The 23971-nt window shown below is 36.6% G+C and overlaps 2 protein-coding genes and 1 pseudogene across 3 annotated transcripts; 1 reads left to right on the top strand and 2 right to left on the bottom strand.

Moving 5' to 3' along the window:
- Positions 1–5735: 5735 nt before the first annotated feature.
- On the bottom strand, positions 5736–10468 carry LOC101266345 (uncharacterized). Of its 2 annotated transcripts, none has more exons than XM_004242922.5 (3): positions 10219–10468; positions 7138–7335; positions 5736–6254 (listed from the first exon to the last, which is right to left on the bottom strand). In XM_004242922.5, exons 2-3 carry the CDS (start codon positions 7317–7319, stop codon positions 6068–6070), a joined length of 369 nt encoding a protein of 122 aa, XP_004242970.1. In that variant the 5' UTR covers positions 7320–7335; positions 10219–10468; the 3' UTR covers positions 5736–6067. The 2 variants fall into 2 exon arrangements, with proteins under 2 accessions (XP_004242970.1, XP_004242971.1); XM_004242923.5 differs by having other exon boundaries at positions 10071–10312.
- On the bottom strand, positions 8717–9265 carry LOC138337184 (uncharacterized; annotated as a pseudogene).
- A 9814-nt stretch (positions 10469–20282) lies between the features above and the next one.
- On the top strand, positions 20283–21445 carry LOC138337405 (uncharacterized). Its single transcript, XM_069287314.1, has 5 exons — positions 20283–20318; positions 20429–20521; positions 20597–20793; positions 20863–21007; positions 21122–21445. Exons 1-5 carry the CDS (start codon positions 20283–20285, stop codon positions 21443–21445), a joined length of 795 nt encoding a protein of 264 aa, XP_069143415.1.
- Positions 21446–23971: the final 2526 nt, after the last annotated feature.

The following is a 23971-nucleotide window of genomic DNA, read 5'->3' on the forward strand; positions in this document are numbered from 1 at the left end:
ATGACTTCTCAAGGGCCTTGCAAAAAGGCCGTCTAGGAGGACCCAAACTGCCTAGGCAGTGTCAAACAACCGCCTTGAAAAGATGCCTCATAGGTAAACCTACGCCTCGTTGATTGGGAGGCGTCGTCCAGCACTTATCCTGGAGGAGGCTCAACCAATGACTAGCCTCAAACCCAAATGACGGTGCCCACGTACGGTCCGTCATTGGGATAAGGGGCATCGATGGTTGTCTGTCGATGCAGACTGCAACAAGCTGCCAGGCACACTGTTAAGTGAAGGGGTGAATGGGAAATTCACCCCACATCCTAACTGAACCTAGGTTGTTATTTTACCTATTTTTGGGTATACTAAGTTAGTTAAAAAGATCAAAACCTCAAACCCAATCCATATTTCAAAATTAGACTTCCCTCCCAAAAAATAACCTCTCTAGAAAACTCCATTGGAGATGAAGCTCAAGAACAACCACGGTGATGGTTTTTCAAGGTTTCTTCATCATGTTTTCGTGGTATCTTCATCTAATAAGATATAGTGATCCTTCATCTTTAGATAATCTTCCATCAAAAGAGCTCTTTCCAATGTTTTCAAAGAAGTTTCATCATCAAATTGTGTATTATTCAATCTAGCCATGGGTTCTTTCTTAAAACGTTTTCAAAAGCATGTTTATGATAAATTGATGGTAATGTATTGATTTTCATGTCATATTCAATCCAATTTAAAGATGAACTCATGTCCTATCAATTCTCAAATTAGCTTATTTTATGGTAATATGATCTCGATTATGTGTTGGTCGAATTGTGATTCTATTTTATGGAATTGCTTATATCTAATGACTAATATGTATATTGATGGTGAATTGTTGATGACTGGTCCATGTGGATCATTGTTTGAAGGTTTGAATAACATTAGACTATAATTCTCCTATCTTCTATAGATTGCTAATGTATTTTCAATGTGATCACGTTTCTATGACAAATTGAAGTTTGATTTCATTAGGTTATGATCTCTTTGCTATTGACTTGTATTAATATTATTAATGAATTATGTTTATTGATCATTTAGGATCAAAGCAAGGGAGATTTGTAAGTGATCTATGTTTCTCTACTCTCTATTGGATTGGTGATGTAGTGTACATGTTAGTATCATGATCTTGTTGTTGTTTGAGTATGATTTCGTTTATGATAAGATACATTTAGCTGCTTCCCTATATTTATAATATTGATGGATTGTGAGTATTGATCAATAATAATTAAAGTTTGATGAATTGGTAAGATAACTCTATTTCTCTACTTTTCTATAGTATTGTTGATAGAATTGACCTTGTATGGCATTGTGTGGTATGGTTCACTTATGGTGGCGGTGTTTACTTTACTGTCATTATATATGTGATGTGATCATGACCTTGAAGGAAATTCTATTATCAGGGTGTACTGGTGATGATCACCAAATGTGAAGTATGCCTAGTCTTCTCTTCTAGTTGTGATATAGGTTGTGTTGATAAGGTCACAAGCATGTGAATGACTATGTTAGGGTTGATTTAGTTGCTTCCATGAATAAGTCATAGTGGTTAATGACCCCTTACCGATGTACCCTTTTATAAATGTGTGGTTAGCTATGGTTAGGAGTCTTGAATGCAAGTGTTGTAGTTATATTGTCTCCTATGCTATTATGTTTTGTGTGGTCTATACTTGGTTGTGCATTGTGGGCTAAGAGGGTGGGTGCCTCAATAGGTAGTTGGATAGCGATTATGTGATCATGTTGACCAATGTACACACACTCACACTTCGTGTATGCTTACAAAGCAGTATAGATATATGGTGTCTAATGAAAGGATATTCGCATATGCACTTGTGTCTACTACTATGCATGAAAAGCTTGTCTATGAATTATGTTATGTATCCCTTAACTAGGATTACTTGATAGGTGTACTAGCATCGATATAGGATATGCAACTTTTTCCATGCATTGCACATGTGTGCATTGATATGATAGTTCCTAGGTTTGTGATCTATATACATGAACATGAATGCATGAGTATGTTATGAATATGCATAGTGTCTAAATGTGTTTATGTGAAAGGATAGCTCATGTAGTTACACATATAGAAGGATGAATGAATAATGGAAAAGTATGAATACGTATGGTCTAACTGTGTTATGTGAGAGGCTTGCTCACACGTATGTGCGCACACACACATGTACGATGATCTAGTCAAAAAGGGTCCTTGAAAGGTGTTCTCAAGTGTACCCCAAATGAGATGGTTTTTTACATATGCTATGTCCATGTGAAAGGACTTCTCACATGATTTAGGTTGATGAACTCCCATATATGACCTATGAGCTAAGCATATGAGGGGTTAATTCTCCTAAGCCTATTATTTATAAAGTAAAGATAAAAATGACTTTTCAATAAAGGTAATTTAGCTTAGCACCAAGTAAACTTAGATGAGGGGTGCCCCTTCCCAATGTGGGAAAGCTTGTTCACCATAGTTCTCAAGAGGTGGATAACTACAATGCCTCAATAAGCATAAAGAGGGTTTCCATAAGTGGATAACTACAATGCCTCAAAAGGCATAAAGAGGGTTTCCATATTTTCCTCCAAGTTCCATAAACTATGCTTTCCCGTTAGAATCAAGCAAGGTATCTCACCTAATATGCTAGCATGTGTTAATATTCTAGCTTTGCAAAGTAGAGCACCTTCCCTGGGTGTAATCACCAATGGTCTTAGTGTCGGTTAAGGCTATAGTTTTCCTAAAGTAAAATGAACAATGAATGTAAATAACAACCTAAGGGATGTTACTTAGTATAGGTGAGGGCATGACACTTTACCTATGCATTGCAGAAGTAGTTCTTGAAGGGGATTCTAGGAAGGTGTTCTAATGTATGTATATATATATTATGTCCTTATGCGTGACATTTTAGTGTTGTCTACTTGTTGTGATGAATGTCCTAATGTGAGGAGGTTTTTAATTATTTGCATAATGTTAGTCTTGGTGAATATATGATGAATGTATTACTTGGTGTGACTGAAGTGTTGATAATTTGCATGTTGATGTATGAAGTGAATTGTTAAGGCTTGTGATCTCATGATAGGTTTACAAAATATGTGAGGTTATGGGGTTTCACATTTACATTGCACTAGTAGACTTAGGTTAAGATTGTGAGTAAGGTCTTATAATGGTCTATGTGAAGTGAAGTTAGTATATGTGAAAGCTGGATGTAGTTTACTGTAATGTCATTAGGATCTTGACTTAAATGTTTTTATGATGTACTATACTTCTATGAATGTATGTGTTGAGTTAGGAAGGTTTTATGTATGAGTACTTTGTTTCCTTAAATTGATGCATTGCTCCAATTATCACTAGAGGGATACTTGGGAAGGTAAGAAGTTAAAAGAAAGAAAGCTTACTGTCAAATGAACTCACTGTAATTGAAAGTGTGCTTACTGTAAACTGGCGACTTATATGCCTTACATGCAATGTGTGATTTTATGTGATGTTATGACTATTTTATATGCCTAAAATAAGTATGCAACTGACATGATGATTATTGTATCAAGTTTTAAGAAATTTTCACCAAAAGACATAATGCATGGTTTCAAGTAAAATATCCTTTTTAAATGCATGGTTGTCATACTTAGTGCATTCTTATACTAACTCCATTCTTCTATACCTTTTTTACACGGTGTAGATTATGGATGCTTAAAGGAGGTCTCTAAGATGAAGGGCTTGATATGTGATTCCCAAGCTCAAGGAAAGGAATCTTTAAGTCCAAGGATTTCCTAAGTCATGTCTTACCGTAAAGTCTTGTAATAGTATACTTGTGATTTATGTTACAAGGGTTGTGTCCTTAAAGTATTCTAATGATGTTGAGTCTAGGATGACAAAGAGACTTAGAGTCTAACTATGTATTATGATATTTTATATATAATGGAAGTGATGTTCTAGCATATGATGTGCTAACAAAGTTTCAAAATTTCCGCTAAATTCACCTATGAAAATGCGATGAATGATAACTAAGGGCTTGTATAAGACCTCCAAGAGGTCAAGTACGTCATGTTACTTCTATGTGGTGCTCCCTGGTCATGACAAGAAGTGTTTTTCAATTACTTTGGGCGCATGAGTTTTTTTGAAATACTGGTTTATTTTATTTTTTCAAAATAACTTACACTGTTTCTTCTTTAATGGACACTTGGCATTTAAATAAATTAAAATAGTTTCCAAATATGTTTAAAAATAATGATACTTAATCCAAAAAAAAAAAAAGCACCCTTACCCCCATCAAGTCATCTTCTTTCCCAAATTTGAATTTTCAAAGACAACTATAGAATCTCCAATTTTTTTCTTTTCTATTTCTTTTCAATATTCAAAGAAAAAAAAAGGAATCAAGTAACTGAATTTGCAAGAAAAATAACGAAAGTTGATTTTTTAACATTCGGATGAAAATATTAAGTCGACGTTACATCTCAATTTTCGGACACCTTCGAATAAACATTACAATTCAAATTAAATTGTAAACCCACTAAACTTATGAAAAACAATATCAAATGAATCGATAAACGAATTTAGGTCCTCTTGTTCCTTGCAATCGATTTCAAGATGATTAGCCATTGACAAACTTTCGTTCTTCATCACTCTTGTATCAACTCTCAGAATATATTTATCTATCACGTATTACGAATGAAAAATAATTTTTGATAAAATTAATTTGGGTCCTCTCAACTTTTTGCAATCGATTACCGGATGAGTAACCATTAATAAACTTCTTCATTACTATTATATCAGTCTCTTTTAGTATTTTTCCCTCTCACATATTAGAAATAAAAATATTTTTAAAAAAATTGAATCTTCAAGTAATTTGCAGTGAAGTTGGTTTTTGTGGTTTTGGAAAAAACAATTGATGAGAAGAAAATGAAGAAGAAAAGGGATTGGGTAGGCGTAGTTGAGTAAAATGGATTGTCATTTCATTATTTTTTACCAAGAAATAGATATAAAATTTATTTGAAATAATTTTTATTACTTTTAACATTAAAAAACAAATCTATAGTTGTTGGGGTCAAGTGACACGTGTCATCTTTTAATTAGTCATTTTGCCACATCATAGCAAGTATATCACACGCTTTCCTTTTTTTTTTATTGATTATCGAAAAACGTCCCAATAGAAATAGGTTTTAGATATATAAAAATGTTCAATACGTATAAATCCTAATTAAGGGGTCTAAGTGAATCATACATACAACTTTAAGAGTCCGCATATGACTTAAGCCAAAAGATAAATATGTTTCTAATCCTTAAAGGCATGTCACATCAGTAAGTCTAACACTCCTTTAAATAAACATATAGATGTGTTCATTTTTATCCTTAATAAATTTTACTTGATTGAAATAGTCCATAACTTTAATAAAATATTTTCACTTTGATCCTTTTACCTTAAACCTAGCATATCTATACAAAAAGTTATCTTGATAAGAAAAATGGTTATAGGTGATGGAATAATATTTTATAAAAGAAAACATAATAAATTTTATTGGAAAACGTAGAGAAAATAGTTTTCCAATCTATCCATAGTTGGATTAAATATTTACTTTCTGATAGATGTGTAGATTTGTAATATAAAGAACCAAAACCAACACTTTTTGTTTAAGTATATATTAAGAACCAAGTGAAAAAACATTGACCATTTTGGTGATCTTCTAGACTATATTCTTAATGATTGTAGACTTGTTCTGTAGAGAGAAAATTGTAGAATATTGAATCTATATATAAGCGAAGAGATTCACGTTCACATCTTAACTTCAACATCAACTTCCACATGGATATGGAAAACATGAGCTAGTCAGCCTTCCAAATAGAAGCGAAGTAATTAATAAGAACAATCACATGTAGCAGTATACTTTGAGCAAATTTAAATTCACTATTACAAAGTTTTCAAGTAAAGCCAAGGAAGACGGAGTGGGCAGATTATTTGCGGCATAATGTAAAAACTGACTTTGCAGCTTCAGAAACAAAATCTTCACCCTTATAAAGAGGGAGAGCCCTTACAACCGGTCAATTTTCACAAGGATTGATATTTCAAGGATAGTAACCAGTGAATGTAAACCCTCTTCCTACTATCTCACCAGCACAATACCATGCAAAACACTCCAAACCAAACAACGCTGCAATTCCAGCATCTTCAACCTTCAACTCCTTTCTATTCTTCCACATTTGCTTCACAGAATCAAGCTCCTTCCAAAATGCCTCATAACGTCCAGGAATGCTGTCCCACACAAAAAGAACTTTAGGAAACGATCATGCCCAATGTTAAACTTTTGTGTCAGTTAAATATGCACACTACTTTGCTTACATGCTGTGCTTGTTATGCGAGGATTCAAACAGAAATTTAGATAAAGCACATTATGCAGCAAGCATGTAAATTCAATCATATATACTAAAAGAAAACATTCAAAATCTTGTATAGATTTGAAGCGCAAAGCCAAATATAATACCATATAACTTTCCTGTGTATATTTCATTGTATGGCAAGGCACAAATAACAGGAATTTGCATTGCACGTGAATTAACCAGTCAGATAGAGCAAGATTCAAATACATAGTATGGAAGGAAAACAATCCACCTAGTAGTTTCGAATTAAGAGAATTAAAAACAGCACCAGCTTTATCTTTCCACTAGTCTTGTATAAAAAATTATACTGCCACTATAATGAAAAAAACATTTGCACTTTGATATCACAATAACTGAAAAGTTCAGAACTCACAATCCTAGATGAACTGACAAGTTCAGAACTATACCTATTTAATTTTTGAGCGAAGACTCAGTATATCTGTATAGCACAAAGCAGCAACTACAGCAAAATCCAAGCTAGTTAGGATGGCTATAGGGATCCTCTACAGGTCCCCTCACTTAGACATTTATGTAGCATACAAAAACAAATTTATAAGACAGTAGTGATTTGGAAGACACCAAAAATTGCATCGTCCACACCTAATTCATGTGAGGAAGGGTCAGCTAAATTCCCCATTAGGCTAGAAACCAAATCACTGGTACTGGTTTTCATGTGAAATTAAACCAACAAATCCAATCAACTTCATCACAGCTAATTATAATAACATGGCACAAAATTAAGTGGGACAGAATATAACCTTGCCAGGCGAGTGTAGAGTAACTGCTTGGACAACTCATTGCACTTTTCAACAGTGGGTGGCTCCACAATGTACTGCTTGTTCTGCTCTAGCAACTGTTTGTAGTAGGCAGTACCATGCTTGGCAACAAATTTTGAAGCTTGGCATGCCTGAGATTGCAGTTGTTGAATCTTTGATGCCATCAATTCCACAAAGTTCCTAGATACAGAAATAGAGGACGTCAAAACTAAACATCTAAAAAATATTACCAGTTAATTAGAGAAGAAATATACTATTCATTTTTTTCTTCCAAATTCGAGAGCAACAACCAAAAATTATACAACATATCCTAAGCTAACTTTTTTTGGGTTGAAAAGGTAAAGCATATTTTCATCAGCAAAAGTCAACACTAAAGATTAAGCATATGTTTGACTTCCTAACAGAACTACGGATTCCTTCAAAGCATCTCTTATTTCTTTCTGTCCGCATATGCTCCACCAAATGCCTGCTGGGACTGTCAGAATAACCTTTTAGCAGATCTTTATTCGTTCTTCTCACTGTCAAAAAATTGAGCAGCTCCACTGTTGTTCTAGGCATTTTCCAGAGCAGGTATTATGTCGAAAATTAACCCCCCATAATTGTGTTGTGACAGTGCATTGCAGGAAGAGAAGGCGAGCTGTTTCTTCATCTTTTTTCACAGAGATACATCTATTGCCTGAGCTAGAACGGGCAGAGCTAAACCTATTTTCTTCAATCTCTCTCGTGCCAGGCAAGCATTGTGAGTTAGAATTCATACAAAAAGCGGCAACTCTGGTAGGGCTAACATTTCCAAATATGCTTAAATGGCCATGGGTGGGGATTTAGGACCTACTTCCTCCAAAAGTGACTCATACAAAGATTTGACTGTGAATTTCCCCTTCTTATCCTTTTTCCAAATCAGCTCATCCCTTTTTGCTAAAGGTTCATTGCATGTCTCTAAGACTCTAATAAACCCAAAATTCCTGTGATGAATTCTTTGTTCAAGAAAGTACGACTTCTACATTGGGCTAGCAACTAATCTCCCTCTAGTTATGCTGTATAAAATAGGGAACTGAGAGTGTGATCAAGCCAACTGTCATGAAAAATTCTTAAGAGGAAATTCTTTCAACAAAATATGACTGCAACTTTCTAAAATATTTAGATAATCCAACCCCCACAGGTCCATACTTCTTAGAGCACCATTGATTTTGCATTCCATATTTCTCCAGTATCACCTTTTACAAAGAACTTCCAAAATAAGCCCATATCCAATGCTTAGTTACTAGTAATATTTATTAGAGCTTAATTTCTATAAGGGAATGGAGAGGTGAAATATTAAACTTCCAACAATTTGGTGTGGTTGGTCCGGGAAATAAAAGTGCCATACTTCTCATTTTCAAGGTTCAAAGATTTAACACCGAGAAGGCATTGCACTGCTCCATTTTCATCCCTCCTCAATAACTTCCTTATCAAGGGGAAATATAAATCCGACAACCTATCATATTTCCACCCCAACCGAACACACTACTTCCTCGATTCTAATTTTTAAGAAAACTTGTTGAACTTAGCACAAAATTTAAGAAAGAACGACTTTTGGAATTAGTGGTAGTTTTTTTGATGAAGATAACCACTGAATGTAAACCCTCTTCCTACAATCTCACCAGCACAATGCCAATGCAAAACACTCCAAAACAAACAACGGTGCAATTCCAGCATCTTCAACCTTCAACTCCTTTTTATTCTTCCACATTTGCTTATCAAGCTCCTTGCAAAATGCCTCATAACGTCCAGGAATGCTTGCAAGGCGAGTGTAGAGTAACTGCTTGGACAACTCGTTGCACTTTTCAACAGTGGGTGGCTCCACAATGTACTGCTTGTTCTGCTCTAGCAACTGTTTTGTAGTAGGCAGTACCATGCTTGGCAACAAATTTTGAAGCTTGGCATGCCTGAGATTGCAGTTGTTGAATCTTTGACGCCATCAATCCCACAAAATTTCTTTAGGTCTGCCTATTCATTGATGTGCAAGGAAAGATGACAGGCGAGGTTTTGTTTCTCTCGCCAATGGCTGCGCCCCTTGGTTTTTGAGGAGAGACTTCTGCTAAATCCCGAAACTTTGCCATTGCCATAATATATGTGTTGTTATATGGAACTTGTGGCCTTAAACATGCCATAACTTATGTATGGCTATAAAAGCTTCTCTTTAGTGGTAAAATGGGAAGTTCAAATTAAATTATGACCAAATTGAGAGAAGGATCATATTTTTCAAACGGGTAAAAAGAAAATAGGTTCACATAAATTGAAAAAAATGGGGAATAAAGTGTAAAACAAATTATGCCTCAAATCACAATCTATTTGGGTTGGCTATATGGAATAAACATGGAACACTCTCACTTACACAGAAAACCAACAAGAAGCTCAGTCAGCCAAGAAGATATGATTAAATGGAGCTTTAGTTTGGCTTCTAGCACCGCTAACAGTGATGCTTCTCTAAATGTGGTTAGAATAAGAAAGCCGGTTGCATCCAACACCAAAACCCCAAAATAATTTTGTTCTTTCCATACTGTCCAACACCAATCAACTTACACAAACCAGAAACCCATAAATAAGTAAAACTACTCGATCTACCAATCACCATTTTCAATAAGCTACAAAACATAATCATTTCTATTCAAATGTACAACAAAGAAGAATCAATCAACAAGCAATTTCCCTCAAGCACCCAAAAGTAAAATCAAACCGCTGCTTCGATAATTACTGTTCTATTCCACAGATCAGGTTAGAAAGAGACAAACGAAGATCACAAATCAGAGAAAGAACCAGCATTCATTGCTGAGTCAAACGAAGCAACCGTAAGAAACAAAAACCCTCATCAGACACCGCCAAATCATTAAAAGCAAACCCCCTAAGAAAGGTACATCTCCTTGAGAGATACTTACCAGCACACGATATGCTATCAACATATAATACGGAACGAGATCGAGGAAGAAACAAGACTGCCGACTAAATAACTGATAGTAAAAATGTATGGAACCAATGAGATCGAATCAGAAGATAAAAGAACGGAGAATGAGCTCAAAATTGCACCTTTAGGTCTGCCTACGGATTGATGTGCAAGGAACGATGACAGGCGAGGTTTTGTTTCTCTCGCCGATGGCTGCGCCCTTGGGTTTTTGAGGAGAGACTTCTGCTAAATCCCGAACTTTTGCATATGTCACAATGACCCTTTCAGTTACACTTAACATTTTTATTGTTTTGCACCACAAAACTTACCAAATAATCATTACCCCTACTTTGTGTTTTGCTTTACTTCTCTTCCCCCTCCCCCCCCCCCCCCTCTCTTTTTGTCTTTCTTTTCTCTTTCTTAAGCTAGGCCTAGAAGGAGCAAAATTGACCCCACAACTATCTAAAGATAAAAAGTACAAACACCCTTTTAATATGCCCTATTATTGATCAATAATACTTACCTCCATTCTAACATGTCATATTTATCAAGTAATACATTAATCATCAACATGCTTGTCAAATACAAACAAGTCAGTAGATCATGGAAATTATATCAACGCAGAGGTATAAAACCTACATCCTGCCAGATATCTCTAGTACTCGCTCAATAGATTATAGGTTTGACTTTCTTTTTTACACATATGTTAAAGACATAATCTTTCATATCTAGTCATGACTTGCAAGGGACGCTAGGTGTCCATATATCGTACCAACATGGTACCCGATCCAACCACTCATACAATCGCTCGTCCATAAGCTAACACCAAATTCAAGTCACTCAGTATCATATTAGAAAGTGTATGTTATATACATATCTCAATATGCTAACCTATTCGGTTATATCTCAGAACAACACATTAAGTATGGAATAATCATAGTTCACAAATTCATAATATTACGATTCGAGAATTCACATGCTTGTTCATTCAAACAATCATTAATTCAACAATCAACAAAACATAAATATGCCAGTAGACCAATATGCATGCTATACAACCCATATATCAGAAACTAAGCAATGTCGAACTCAAAATAAAGTGTAACCTATCGCAATCGAAGAACTAGAAACAAACAAGCTAAATTGTTGGAGTCTACTCAAAATTCTCAATGTCTAAGATTGTCAGATCCCTCAAGCACACCCTAGAAGATATGGTGGCCTCGGATTATAACATGGCGTATTTGACCTCTCGGAGGTCTTTTACAAGTCTTTTGACATGATACATTGCATACATGCATGAAAAGTAGTGCGAAATTAAAACATTTCACACGAATAATATCTCATAACATCTTTCATCTAAAATCATAGGAAATACTAAGTCTCAACACAGGACAATCTTAGACTCACGAATACTTGGGACACGACCCATACAATCAAAATATAGAAACTTAGTCTATTACAATACTTGTTTAATAAAAGAAATCTAAAGATAGTTTTGTCCTCGAGTCAAGTGAGGACATACTTCAACTTTGCTTGAAAGAGTCCTAATTCCAGACCTTGCTTCAGGACACTTTTCACCATCTAGCCACACATTTAGAAATAGACAAAATGTATGGAATTAGTACAATGCATGTACTCAGTATGATATAATGCATAAAAAAATTATAAACAAACATTTGTATCAAACCATGATCTTTTACAGTAAACCTTATACCATAATATAGAAAACCACATATCACACCAACTTCACATATAAATCACATATTACAAGAAAGCATCATGAATACATCAAAACACATAAATATGAGACCCTCCTACCAAAGGTGATTCTAAGGAACACTTGAGTGAGTTATGAAGAGATCGCCCCTACAGTTCCTTCACACACACCAAAGAGATCCTTTAGACTACCTAAGATAAGATTATTCCCTTTTCATTAATCAAACTTCCTACCTAGAATTACTCTAAGACTCACTTAAGTAAGACAAGAAGAGAACACCCATACACCCTCTCTAAGCCTCCTAAACAATCCTCAAAGCTACTCTAGATACTTGTCTTTTTATTAACATACCTTCACTTAAGTCATTTGTTCATTAGACCATTTAAGAGACATTCAACACATAACGAAATTCACATAATGTAATGACCCACAAGTACACCTTAGAAGTTAGAGCATTCTTGTGTCGCCACGCAACAAATGAGACTTCAAGAAGTCTCATCTCACCGACTCGTATCATTCATTGCATAATAAAAATTCTAAAATGAGTAAGAATTTAAAAATTTCTTTACACACGAAGAACTCTTTCCATAAACAATACGCAAGGGGAAGACTTTCATTTAAAACATTAAACCTTTACAACATCTCCTTGAACCATCTAAACATCGGAGTATACAATACTTAGGACTAAGCTCATACAAGACATAAAATAAAGACTAAGACATAAGGGAACACATGGATATTGTCCTCGAATCTATGAGGATTCACCAATACTTCATCTTCAACTCTTAGAAACCTATCCATCCTCCATGGAACATCAAGACTTCCAATTTCTACACTTTAGTCAAAAAGGGAAAAAAAAGGGTTAGCACATTAGATCCACTAAGTATGGAAGCCATGCAAAAACCATGAAATAGGGACATTTAGAAAATAACATGTTTTTCATGAATTTTGATTAAAACATCATATTATAAGCATAATAACAGCCTTTAACAACTAAGAATCATATAAGGAATCATTTAACCAATTATGTACACTTTTAGGAAAATATTACATTAAGCTCTATCATTGTTACAGTGAAGTCCATTCACTCCACCTCAAACACATCCTAGAATGTAGTTTCCTCACTAAAAGCTAGCCTAAGACTCACATAAGTAAGACAAAGAGAGACCTGCCTTACACCCTCTGACCACCTATAATGAGATACACACCAAGAACATAAACATGAGATCCTCCTACCAAAGGTGATTCTAAGGTTCACTTCAGTGAGTTGTGAAGTGACCGCCCATACAATCCTTTACACACACACTTAAGAGATCCTATAGACTACCTAAGATAGAATCATTCAGACTTAATGCATTAGAATATATATAATATGACATTTTCCCCTATAAAGGTTATCAAAAGACTTACTTAAGTAATTCAAGAAGATAACGTCCATGATTGACTACTTCAAGATTACCTAAGTGATCCTTAGGAATACCTAAGTTTGGATCATTTCTACATAATCAACCATCTTCCCTAACTAGAGTCATTCCTAGACTTATTTAGGTAAGATAAGAAGTGACCATTCCTATGGCCCCTTCACACCTTAACTAGACAACCCTTAACTACTCTAGATAAGTACTTATTCATTTAACATACTTTCCTAACTTAATTAATTACATTCATTAGTTCATTTAAGAGACTTTCATCACATAAGGACATTCAAGTAATGGTCTTGGACAAGACCTAGGGACTCTCACTAACACCTTTAAAGCCTATTGTGCAATGTCTAGATAGCATCACATACCACCACCTAGGCTTCATAGAACTTCTCTAATGCTAGTAGGTATCCCACATGATGAGAATATACTATAACTGACATAGACTATGGTAACAAAGCATGGAATCCGGAGTTCTATCCTACTCCGATGAGGGTGTTCTACTTGCCAATGGTAGAACTTGGACACATCCGATGTAGGCACATTGTTAAGAAATATGAAGGGCCTGCTTTGTATTCTAGTCTCATCCTTTAACTAGAGCTACTTCCCTTACCATACTCACTCAGTGCTAGCCTTTGTTCTTATAGAGTAATTTACATTCGAGGTTCATATAAAGGGGTTCCATATCAAGTTTATAACTCAATCACATTTACCATACCAAAGAGGTCCACTAGGGGTACCTTACAATTGCGACAAGAAGCTCATAATGACTTTTCTAAGGATTGATATGATGTCGTTACAGCCAATCAACCTAAGTCTATCATTCTTTCACTTTAAGGATACCATTACGACTTTCGACTTCAACATTCATAACCATACCACTAGGTTCAAGGTTTCACATAAAGGACCTTCTTAACATCATTCAAGGTCTCATGTCATTCATACATACAAGACTGAGGCTTTAACATCCTAAGTCAACACATCTCATATTCACATTCATACATGCATCAAGGAAGGGACACAAGTCAACCAAGACAAGACACAACATACTTCACCTTAACACATATTACATGTCATTCTTTGAGACACTTAGGAATAAACACTATTATATTCATGTAATCCTATACACTACCATATCATCATTAATATAACCATCATAGACTCATATGCTCAAGTACGAACAGTGATGCATCAATATCTAAGACTACACGTACAAGCACATAGTCACAGTCTACATGATCTCCTAACATACATAGAAAGAATACATACTTTTACATTACTTCAAATTTAAATAGATATGCTCATACTTCACATAAATAAACTATACAAATCATCATAATACGTCAAGTATTGCCGACAAGGCCATAATCATCATATTGCATAATGTAACACCGACAAAGCTACATTAGTTCACATAGAACCTCCACCATAAGTGAACCATACCAATCAACATTATAATACTAAAGCTATACATAATATTAAGAGAGTTAAGGAATCATACCAGTGCTAAACCATCCAATTCAATACCATAAGATCCTTACCCATGTCCATGAACATCAATTTAATACACAAACTATAATACTTAATGAATCTAAGTCAATTCGATATATAATTATCAATCTAAAGCCAATTAGACATCAATTGAATACAATTCTTACATCATTCAATAGCCCATAGAAAACTACACTACAATTCATAAGCATTAAGTCAATATCAATTCAATAAGCTTAATATTTAATAGATCTAAGAATATACAATACTCTATTGATCAAATTTAAAAAACCTACAAACCAATCAATCACAATCTATACATGAATTAAAAGCCCATAACAATCTACACTTAAATTCATTAATATCAAAGCATGATCATATAACTCAAATTTTAGTCAAATTTAAGAGATTTGTGAAGGTCAAGGGAACATGGAGAATTTCATAGGAAAACGTCACTTATACATCAATAATATCATGTCTTAACATTTGAAAACCTTTCATGCAAGAACCCAAGACTTAAGAGTAAAAATTAAACTTTTTCATCTTTGAAAATCATCTTTAAAATTGGCTCTAAGTTGATAGAAAGCCTTAGATGAATAACTCCCAAACCTTATTATAAGAATACAATGATAATTGAAGAAGAAACTCCATTGAAGATCCATCTTCAATCTCTATCTTCACCTTGAGCTCTCATGGAGGTTTTTGAAGAAACTTTGGGAGGGAATGTGTTTTGATTTGGGTTCTAGGGTTTAAATGAGAGTTTTAGGACTTATATACTCTTAAAATACCCTTAAACAACCAAACTAACCGTCCTCCTATTTTATAAGGCTTGGGGTGAATTTCCCAAAATACCCCAAGCCTAATCAGAAAACTGCCAGAAAACCACAGCACCATCGACGCCCAGCATCGACGGTCCGTGGGTGAGACCACGCCCTATCCATGGGTCTATTTGGTTGCTCCTGTGTTTTCTCCACTTGCAGACTTGCAAGCTCCATCGATGCCCCAAGTCAACGAGCCGTCGTTCCATTGACTGTCCGTCGTTTGGGTCGTCGTTTGGAACTGCATGCAAGCTGCCACAAAGATTTAAGTCTTGAGTTGGGGTAATCTTCTAGAGCCCCTTGTGGGTCCTACGTGGAGACTGTAACAACCCTAAAAATGAATAGGATAAATGCTTAAGGTGTCAAGAATGTTTGCGATTAGACCAAGGTTCACACGGATTGATAGGTATAGAACCGGACTTCAGAACCCTTGCTACGACCAAGACAACTAACTTGGGGAGTTAGTTGAGCTTGGAAATGTCGGAACAAACCAAGTAAGGCTCTCGAAAATGAAGATTTAATCGAAGGAGTCTTTACCGGATTTTAAAAAATGGAAATCTTAAGTTTTGAGGGTCTAGGGGTAAAATGGTCTTTTCTGGGCTAACGGTAATGTCTTAATGACCGTAATTAATTAATTAGTTAATTTAATTAAAGAACCAATTTGGCTCAGGTTGACCCGAAATGGTCCATTTCACAAGGGCCACTCTTCTCGAGTTCGAGCCTTATTGGAAGCAACAAGTTCGTCATTAATTAATGTTTATAATCTGATTTTTTAAAGGGGATAATGGTCCTTTCACTAAGATAATTAAATCAGGGTTTTTAAATAAATAAGGAGTCCTAGTTTGACTAATTCCCAAACTAAAACTTCTATTATTAGACTACTCTTACACGATCTCTCTCTCACGTTTCATCATCTCTCTCACGTTGGTTTCTGCCAAAAACAACAAAGAACAGAAATAATATCAAGAGTTCTTTACACTTGAAGAACTCACATAAAATTTTAAGAAAAACAAAGCAACCAAAAACATTAAGGAAAAGAGAAGTTGTTCGTTGAGTGGTGTGGACGTTGAGGTAGCTTGGACTGATTTTGAAGAGGGTTTGGCCAGAAACTTCATCGTTTGAACATAAATTAAGTTATGAGTTTCTTTCATCTTGGTCCCTTTCCCAAGAGACGCCCTAAGATTCAAGATATTCATTCCAAAAACTAGGATTGTTCCCCCTTTTGCATGTCCCTGTCACTAGCTCCCATTGAACTTTAGGATAGGTATGTTTGCTAGTACAAAGTAGGGATGAAATGTGTTTTCGCGATGTTTACATTTAAGTATGCATGTTTGAAATTTTGTGAATAATGATTATGTTGTTCGAAATCATGTGAAAAAGTGATGTGTGTGTGCAATGTGTGGCAGTGAAGTTGGTCACTGTTTAGAGATGCGTAAAGGCATGTATAATCCTTCAATTTTATGTTCAGAAGTTGTACACAATGTGATGTTCATATGGGGTGTGAAGTTACTAAATTTGAGTGAAAACGCTTGGCTAATGTAACTACTAAACTATACCTAACAATGCACTAAATGCTTGGTGAAATATCGTAAGAAACTAACATGAAAAGGTTGATGAAAGGAAGCTAAAAATATGAATAAATTTCCAGCTTAGTTAAAAAGGAGGTTTAAACCTGTGACCTCACCCTTTAGCTACTGGAATTTGTGAGAAAGGAAAAAAATGGGGCTCGGGGACTCAAAATTGGGTCTTCTAGGTTAGTAAGAAGAGAACAAGAATTAAAATAAATAAATGAGAGGCGTGGGAATCAAACCTACGACCTCCAGGTAGAGAGTGAAAGAAGATAAAATAAAGAAAAAGAAATGTGAGGCGTGGTAATTGAACCCACGACCTCAAGGTTGGAAAGGAGAATGACAAAATTAAATGAGAAAATAAAGTGAAGCTGTGGGGGCTCAATCCCACAAACTCACTGCCAAAACGCCTAGCCTGATTAACTTAATTAAAAAATAAAAAAATAAAATATGAGGCTGTGGGGGTTCGAACCCACCACCTCACAGCCTCTAGCGAAATTAAAAACAAAAATAAGGAGGCATTGGGGGTTCGAACCCACAACCTCCCAATGCCCTAGCAAAAATTAAAGACTAAAATGAAAGAGGTTGTGGGGTTCGAACCCACAACCCTTCGGCCAATTTAAGAGGAAACCAAGTAGAAAATTTAAGGTACAATGTTAATGTTGGGGTTCAATCTAGAGTCCCAATGTTATGGAGATAAATAATAAAATCAATGAAAAATGTGAATGTTATCTAAGTTATTCGAATTTGAGTTTCCTTGACCAAACTTCCTTGTTGATACATAAGTCATACGTGAACAAAATATCCATGAATAATGCCACCTACTTAGATCGAAATCAAGATCTTGACAACTATACAAGATACATAAATCTTGTACTACATAATCTTAGAAATGTATGTATTACTTAAAGAACTATGACTGAAGCCCCATGGCTTGTGTGTACAGGCTCATAAGTCTAGCATACGTTCATAAGTAAGTGAACCTAAGATGTATGTAATGAAATGAACAATGAATGATGAAATGATGAAATGAACAACAAAATGATGAAACCCTAGAAGGGGTAAGAAGGGTGTGAAACACACTAAATGGCCAAGTGCATTGGCATATGATGAAATGAACATTCAAGTAATAAAAGGTGAGTAACTATGAAAAGCAAAGGTTCTAATGATAATGAATGTGGTGACAACATGATATGAGGCTAATGTGAATGATGAGATCAATCTTAAATGAGCCTAAGTAAATGTTACCAAAACGTACTCACCTGCGAGAGTGTAAAATAACGAAGAGACCAGTATCTATGAACACTCTAATGAAAGTATTGAGCTTAACACACTTAATACTAATGATGATATGAGAAATAATCTAATGAGATATTATGTCCTCATACTAGAAGCCAACTTCCATGACGTATGAGACGAATGAAATGGATCTTTTTACTAAGCACCTATAAGCTCGCTATTAGCGGTGATGTCTTTTTTTGGGAAGGAAGGAGGTTCACGTAAATCTCATGAGATGAGACTGTCCGGCTTACAGAGTATGGGTCTCCTTATATCTCCCAGTCTTTGAACCTATACACCCAATATATCAATCTGGTGGGGTTAAATTACCATGTACGCTAGCATGTTATGGGTCACTTTGGCCGGTGATTCCACCTCTTTTCGGTGTGGGAGAGACACTGGATTTCATGATTCTCACATGATCTATGTCGGTTAAAGTTAAAGTTCCCAATGAAAGAATGAGTCCAACCTTAAATGATGCACATAATGAAATGAATGATACCGAAGGTGTTAGGATAGAGTAATCAAAAGGTAATCTAGATTCAAGCAATGACATTAGGTCATTCTTGGTCATTGCACAACGAACCTAATGAAAGTCTTAAACTACATCCTAGGTATAGCTGGTGTTTATACTGGCCTATGAATGAAATGAAATAGAGTATGTATGAATGAACGAAGAAGAACTCTGTGTTTGCTAATGAAGACTCTCTAGTTGAGGTACCATTTGTTGAGCCCTCAATCCTGGATATCTTAATGTTAAGTCAATGATTCCAAGGTCTCATGACATATGAATTAATGATATTAAAGAAGTTATGTGCTTCATGCAAATTGTGATGTATGCTATATGATATGTGCTATGTGTAAATGTTATGTGCTGTATGCAAATGTGAAAAGTATGATGATGTATGTTAATATCTTGGCATAACTTTCCTATTCCAAATTAGGCTAATCACTGACTTTCCTAATCCGAATTTGGAAACTCTCCTAATCTCAATTTGACAACTCCACTGACTTGGCTTCAAAAAATGATGCTGTTAGGAAAGAGCTATTCTTTCTCATGCATGTCCATGGTGTGTGCTTACATATATCCATACTTAGTACAAGTATGTACTAACCCTATACAAACTCTACTATTTTTAAGTGTAGGAACAAGTGGACGATAGAGCTACAGAATCATTGTTGCACTTATTCGGACTTCCAACATTCATCCAGAGTTGGTAGGTCCTCATGCTTTAGAGGATGCTACTATTTTATATCCTACCTTAGTTTTAGATTTGAGGTAGTGGAGCATGTTCTACTAGAGTTTGTAAGCTTTTTTTATTCAAACTATGTATTGGTGCCATTTTGGCAATTATTCACTTAATAAGAATTGAACTATTTCTTTCAGTTGCTTATCCCTTAATGTTAGATTGTTGATGGTGAACAATTACGTATTAATGTGAACCTTTTTATAAATATGTTAGGAAACAAAAAGTTTCAAATTTTCTGCAAAAATTAACCTATGTAAAGTAAGAATGACGTAAGTAGGCCTGTCTGCGACTTCTGAGAGGTCAACGACGCCGGTCTCGTCTGGGGTCTAGATGCCGGTCGTGAAAAAGTTTGTATCGAAGCACTAGGTTAAATTCCAAGGAATATAAGTTCACATCAACCACATTGAGTAGTTTCTATGTCATGGTAGTGAACTACACCACTATCCTAGATTAGAGACTGTATGATACGTAGGAAAATTTTCCTTCTTCTGATCTTATCGTGCTTTTCCTAATGTTTGAGTTCTTGGTGTTATGAGGGTGTATAACATCAATCCTTTTTATTTTTCAGATAATGAACACTAGCAGAGCTAATGGTAAGAGGAGAGGAGGAGCAGCTGCTAGGGGTAATCAAGATCCACCCTAGGCTCCAACTGAACGAGTGGCCATGTCACTTAACCCAACTGGGTTGGCTGATACTGAGGTGAGGGAATCTCTGTATCAGATGGAATAGGCCATTACGATGCAGGCTCAGGCTATGATTCCCCAAGTCAACCGAAAGGATGTTGAGAGATTGAACCCACTGGTTCGCAGCATGCTGACAGGTTGCGAGACTTCACGAGGATGAACCCTCCTATTTTCACAGGGTCTAAGACATCAGAGTATCCTCAGGAGTTTGTGGATGAGGTACATAAGATTCTTGTGGCTATGGGGGCCACAGATACTTAGCTGAACTGGCTTTATATAAGCTCAATGATGTAGAACAGACTTGGTGCAAGATGTGTCAAGATAGCCAAGTTTTGGGTGGAGTACCAGTCACTTGGGAGCTTCAAGAAATTATTTCAGAAGAGATTTTTCCCAAGAGAGATGACGGAAGCCAAGGTTGAGGAGTTCATCAACCTTAAACAAGGCTCTATGACAGTAACAGAGTATTCCCTGAAGTTTGTTAAGCTATCAAGGTATGTTATTTTCCTTAGTATTTAATAGTAAGAATAAGGAGAGTACTGAACCTTGTTGAAATTATCCAGGTATTCTACTTCCCTTGTTTCGAACACCAAGGATGAGATGAGAAGGTTGCTCACAGGAATCAATGGAGACCTGGAGGAGGAGTGTCGGTCTGCGATGCTCTATGATAATATAGACCATTCCAGGTTTATAGTGCATGTCCAACAGGTAGAGGACAACCGCAAGAAGAGAGGTGTTCATGATGTTAGGAGGCCTAGGCCTCAAGATTAGGCAGGTCCCAGCCATGGAGGACACATAAACAATTTTGGCATCCGTGAGCAGCCCAGGTTCAAGAAGGGGCAACAGAGTTCTGGGAACTCTAACTCTCAGAGGGGTACAACACCTAGATGTGGCAGACCGAAGTCCAAGAGGGGCAATGGAGGTGAGATACAGCGTCCAAAGAAGAACTGTGCTAAGTGTGGCCGAGCTCACAGTGGAGAGTGCAGACAGGGCACTAATGCCTTCTTTGGTTGTGGTAAGAGTGGGCACATGGTCAGAGATTGTCCACAAAACAGAGGTCAGGCTGGAGGTAATGCTCAGCCTAGGACAAATCCACAGGGTGCAGCAGTAGCCGAACCTCCTAAGAGGAACAGGTTCTATGCCTAAAGGGCAGGGATGAGCAGGAGTAGTCCGCTGATATGATCACAGGTATGCTGCAAGTATTCTCAACTTCTGCTTATGCTTTACTTGATCCAGGGTCTACGCTTTCCTTTGTAACTCCTCTACTTGCTCTTACTTTTGAGATATTTCTTGAAGTTCTGCATGATCCAGTACTTGTTAGTACACCTTTAGGAGAAAATGTAAGAACTGCTAGAGTATACAAGGACTGCCCAATAGTTTTAAGTGGTAAGCCTATGTGTGCAAACTTGGTTGAGTTACCCATGCATGATTTTGATGTTATTTTTGGCATTGACTGGCTTCACAGTTGTTATGCTTGCTTCAGCTATCATAGTAGAGTGGTGAGATTTCGATTCCTTGATGAAGAAGAGTTAGTGTGGGAGGGGGACAATTCGAGTTGTCCTAATCACTTGATTTCAAATCTTAAGGCCAATAAAATAATGTCCAAGGGGTTACTGTGTCATCTTGTGAGTATTTATGATTTGGATCATGACATTCCTTCCATCGACTGAGTGCCAGTAGTGAATGAATTTCTAGATGTGTTTCTTGAAGATTTGCCTGGAGTCCCTCCCCTTCGAGAGATTGACTTTGGTATCAACTTAGAACTAGATACAAAACCAATCTCAATTCCTCCTTACAGAATGGCTCCAACAGAACTCAAAGAATTGATGTTGCAGTTAAAAGATCTCACTGATAAGGGTTTCATTCAGCCGAGCATATCCCCTTTGGGCGCTCCTGTGTTGTTTGTAAAGAAGAAAGATGGGACCCTTATAATGTGTATCGATTATCGATAGCTCAATAAAGTCACTATGAAGAACAAGTATCCACTTCCCAGAATAGATGACTTGTTTGACCAACTCCAAGGGTCTAGTTTGTTTTTGAAAAGTGATCTTCCTTAGGTTACCATCAATTTAGGGTTAGGGATTGAGATGTTCCAATGACAACCTTTCATACCCGCTATGGTCACTATGAGTTCCTAGTCATGTCATTTGGTCTCACGAATGCACCTGTTGCATTCATGGATCTCATGAACACAGTCTTTCGTCAATACCTTTAATCTTTCATCATAGTATTCATTGATGACATTCTCATCTACTCTAAGACCAAGGAAGAGCATCATCAACATTTGAGACTAACCTTGCAAGTACTTAGACAACATAAGTTGTATGTCAAATTCAGCAAGTGTGAATTCTTGCTGAAATTAGTGACCTTCCCGGGTCATGTTGTGTTCGATTGAGTTGTTGAGGTGGACCCCAGAAAGACTGAAGCTGTTAAGAACTGGCCAAAACCCCTTAATCCCACTGTCATCCGTAACTTTCTTGGATTGACTGGTTACTAACACAGGTTTGTGGAGGGCTTTTCTTCCATTGCTGCCCCACTGACAACTTTGACGAATAAGAAAGCCATGTTTGAATGACGGAGACTTGTGCGAAGAGTTTCCAGGAACTCAAGGACAGACTCACTTCAGCCCCGGTGCTTAGTCTGCCTTAGTATGGTGAGTATTACACTGTTTATTGTAATGCATCTAGGGTTGGATTGGGTTGTTTTCTTATGCAAGCTGGTAAGGTGATAGCCTGTGCTTCCAGACAGCTCAAGGTTCATGAGAAGAATTATCCCACCCATGACCCGGAGTTGGCAGTTGTGGTGTTTGCACTGAAGTAGTGGAAACATATATGTATGGAGTGCGTGTGGATGAGTTCACAGACCATAAGAGTCTCTAGTACATATTCACACAGTGGGAGTTGAATCTACGTCATCGGAGATGGTTGGAGCTTTTGAGGGATTATGACATGAATGTGCACTACCATCAAGGAAAGGCTAAGGTTGTGGCTGATGCTATGAGCAAGATGAGCATGGGGAGTACATCCCACATTGAGGAAGAGAAGAAGGAGTTGGCAAAAGAGGTACACAGACTGGGCAGACTGGGTGTGCGATTAGTTGACTCTACTAGTGGGGGTGTTTCAGTTCATCCTAGTTCTGAATCATCCTTGGTATGTGTTGATGGAGCTTAAGGACTTAGTGTTGTTAAAAATGAATGAGTCTTTCACTTTGGGAGGTGAAGGCATACATAGATACCAAGACAGGCTGTGTGTACAAAGATGTAGATGATTTGCGAACCAGGGTTGTGGCAGAGGCCTATGGTTCAAGATATTCCATACATCCAGGTTCCACCAAGATGTATCATGATCATAAGCAGATATATTGGTGGGATGGCATGAAGAAGGACATTGAAGAATATGTGGACAAGTGTTCGAATTGTCAGCAGGTTAAGGTAGAGCATGTTAAGTCTGGTGGTCTGCCTCAGATTATTGAGGTTCCAACTTGGAAGTGGGAAGCCATTAATATGGACTTCGTGGTTGGTCTTCCGAGGACTAGAGGGCAGAATGACTCCATATGGGTTATTGTGTATAAATTGACTAAGTCTACTCACTTTATCCCTGTGAAGTCTACCTACAGATCCGAGGATTATGCGAGACTTAGTATTTTTTGATGAGATTTTGAGGTGGCATCGGA

The sequence above is a fragment of the Solanum lycopersicum genome, chromosome 7 (genome assembly GCF_036512215.1).
Source record: "Solanum lycopersicum chromosome 7, SLM_r2.1".
Lineage (NCBI taxonomy): Eukaryota > Viridiplantae > Streptophyta > Magnoliopsida > Solanales > Solanaceae > Solanum > Solanum lycopersicum.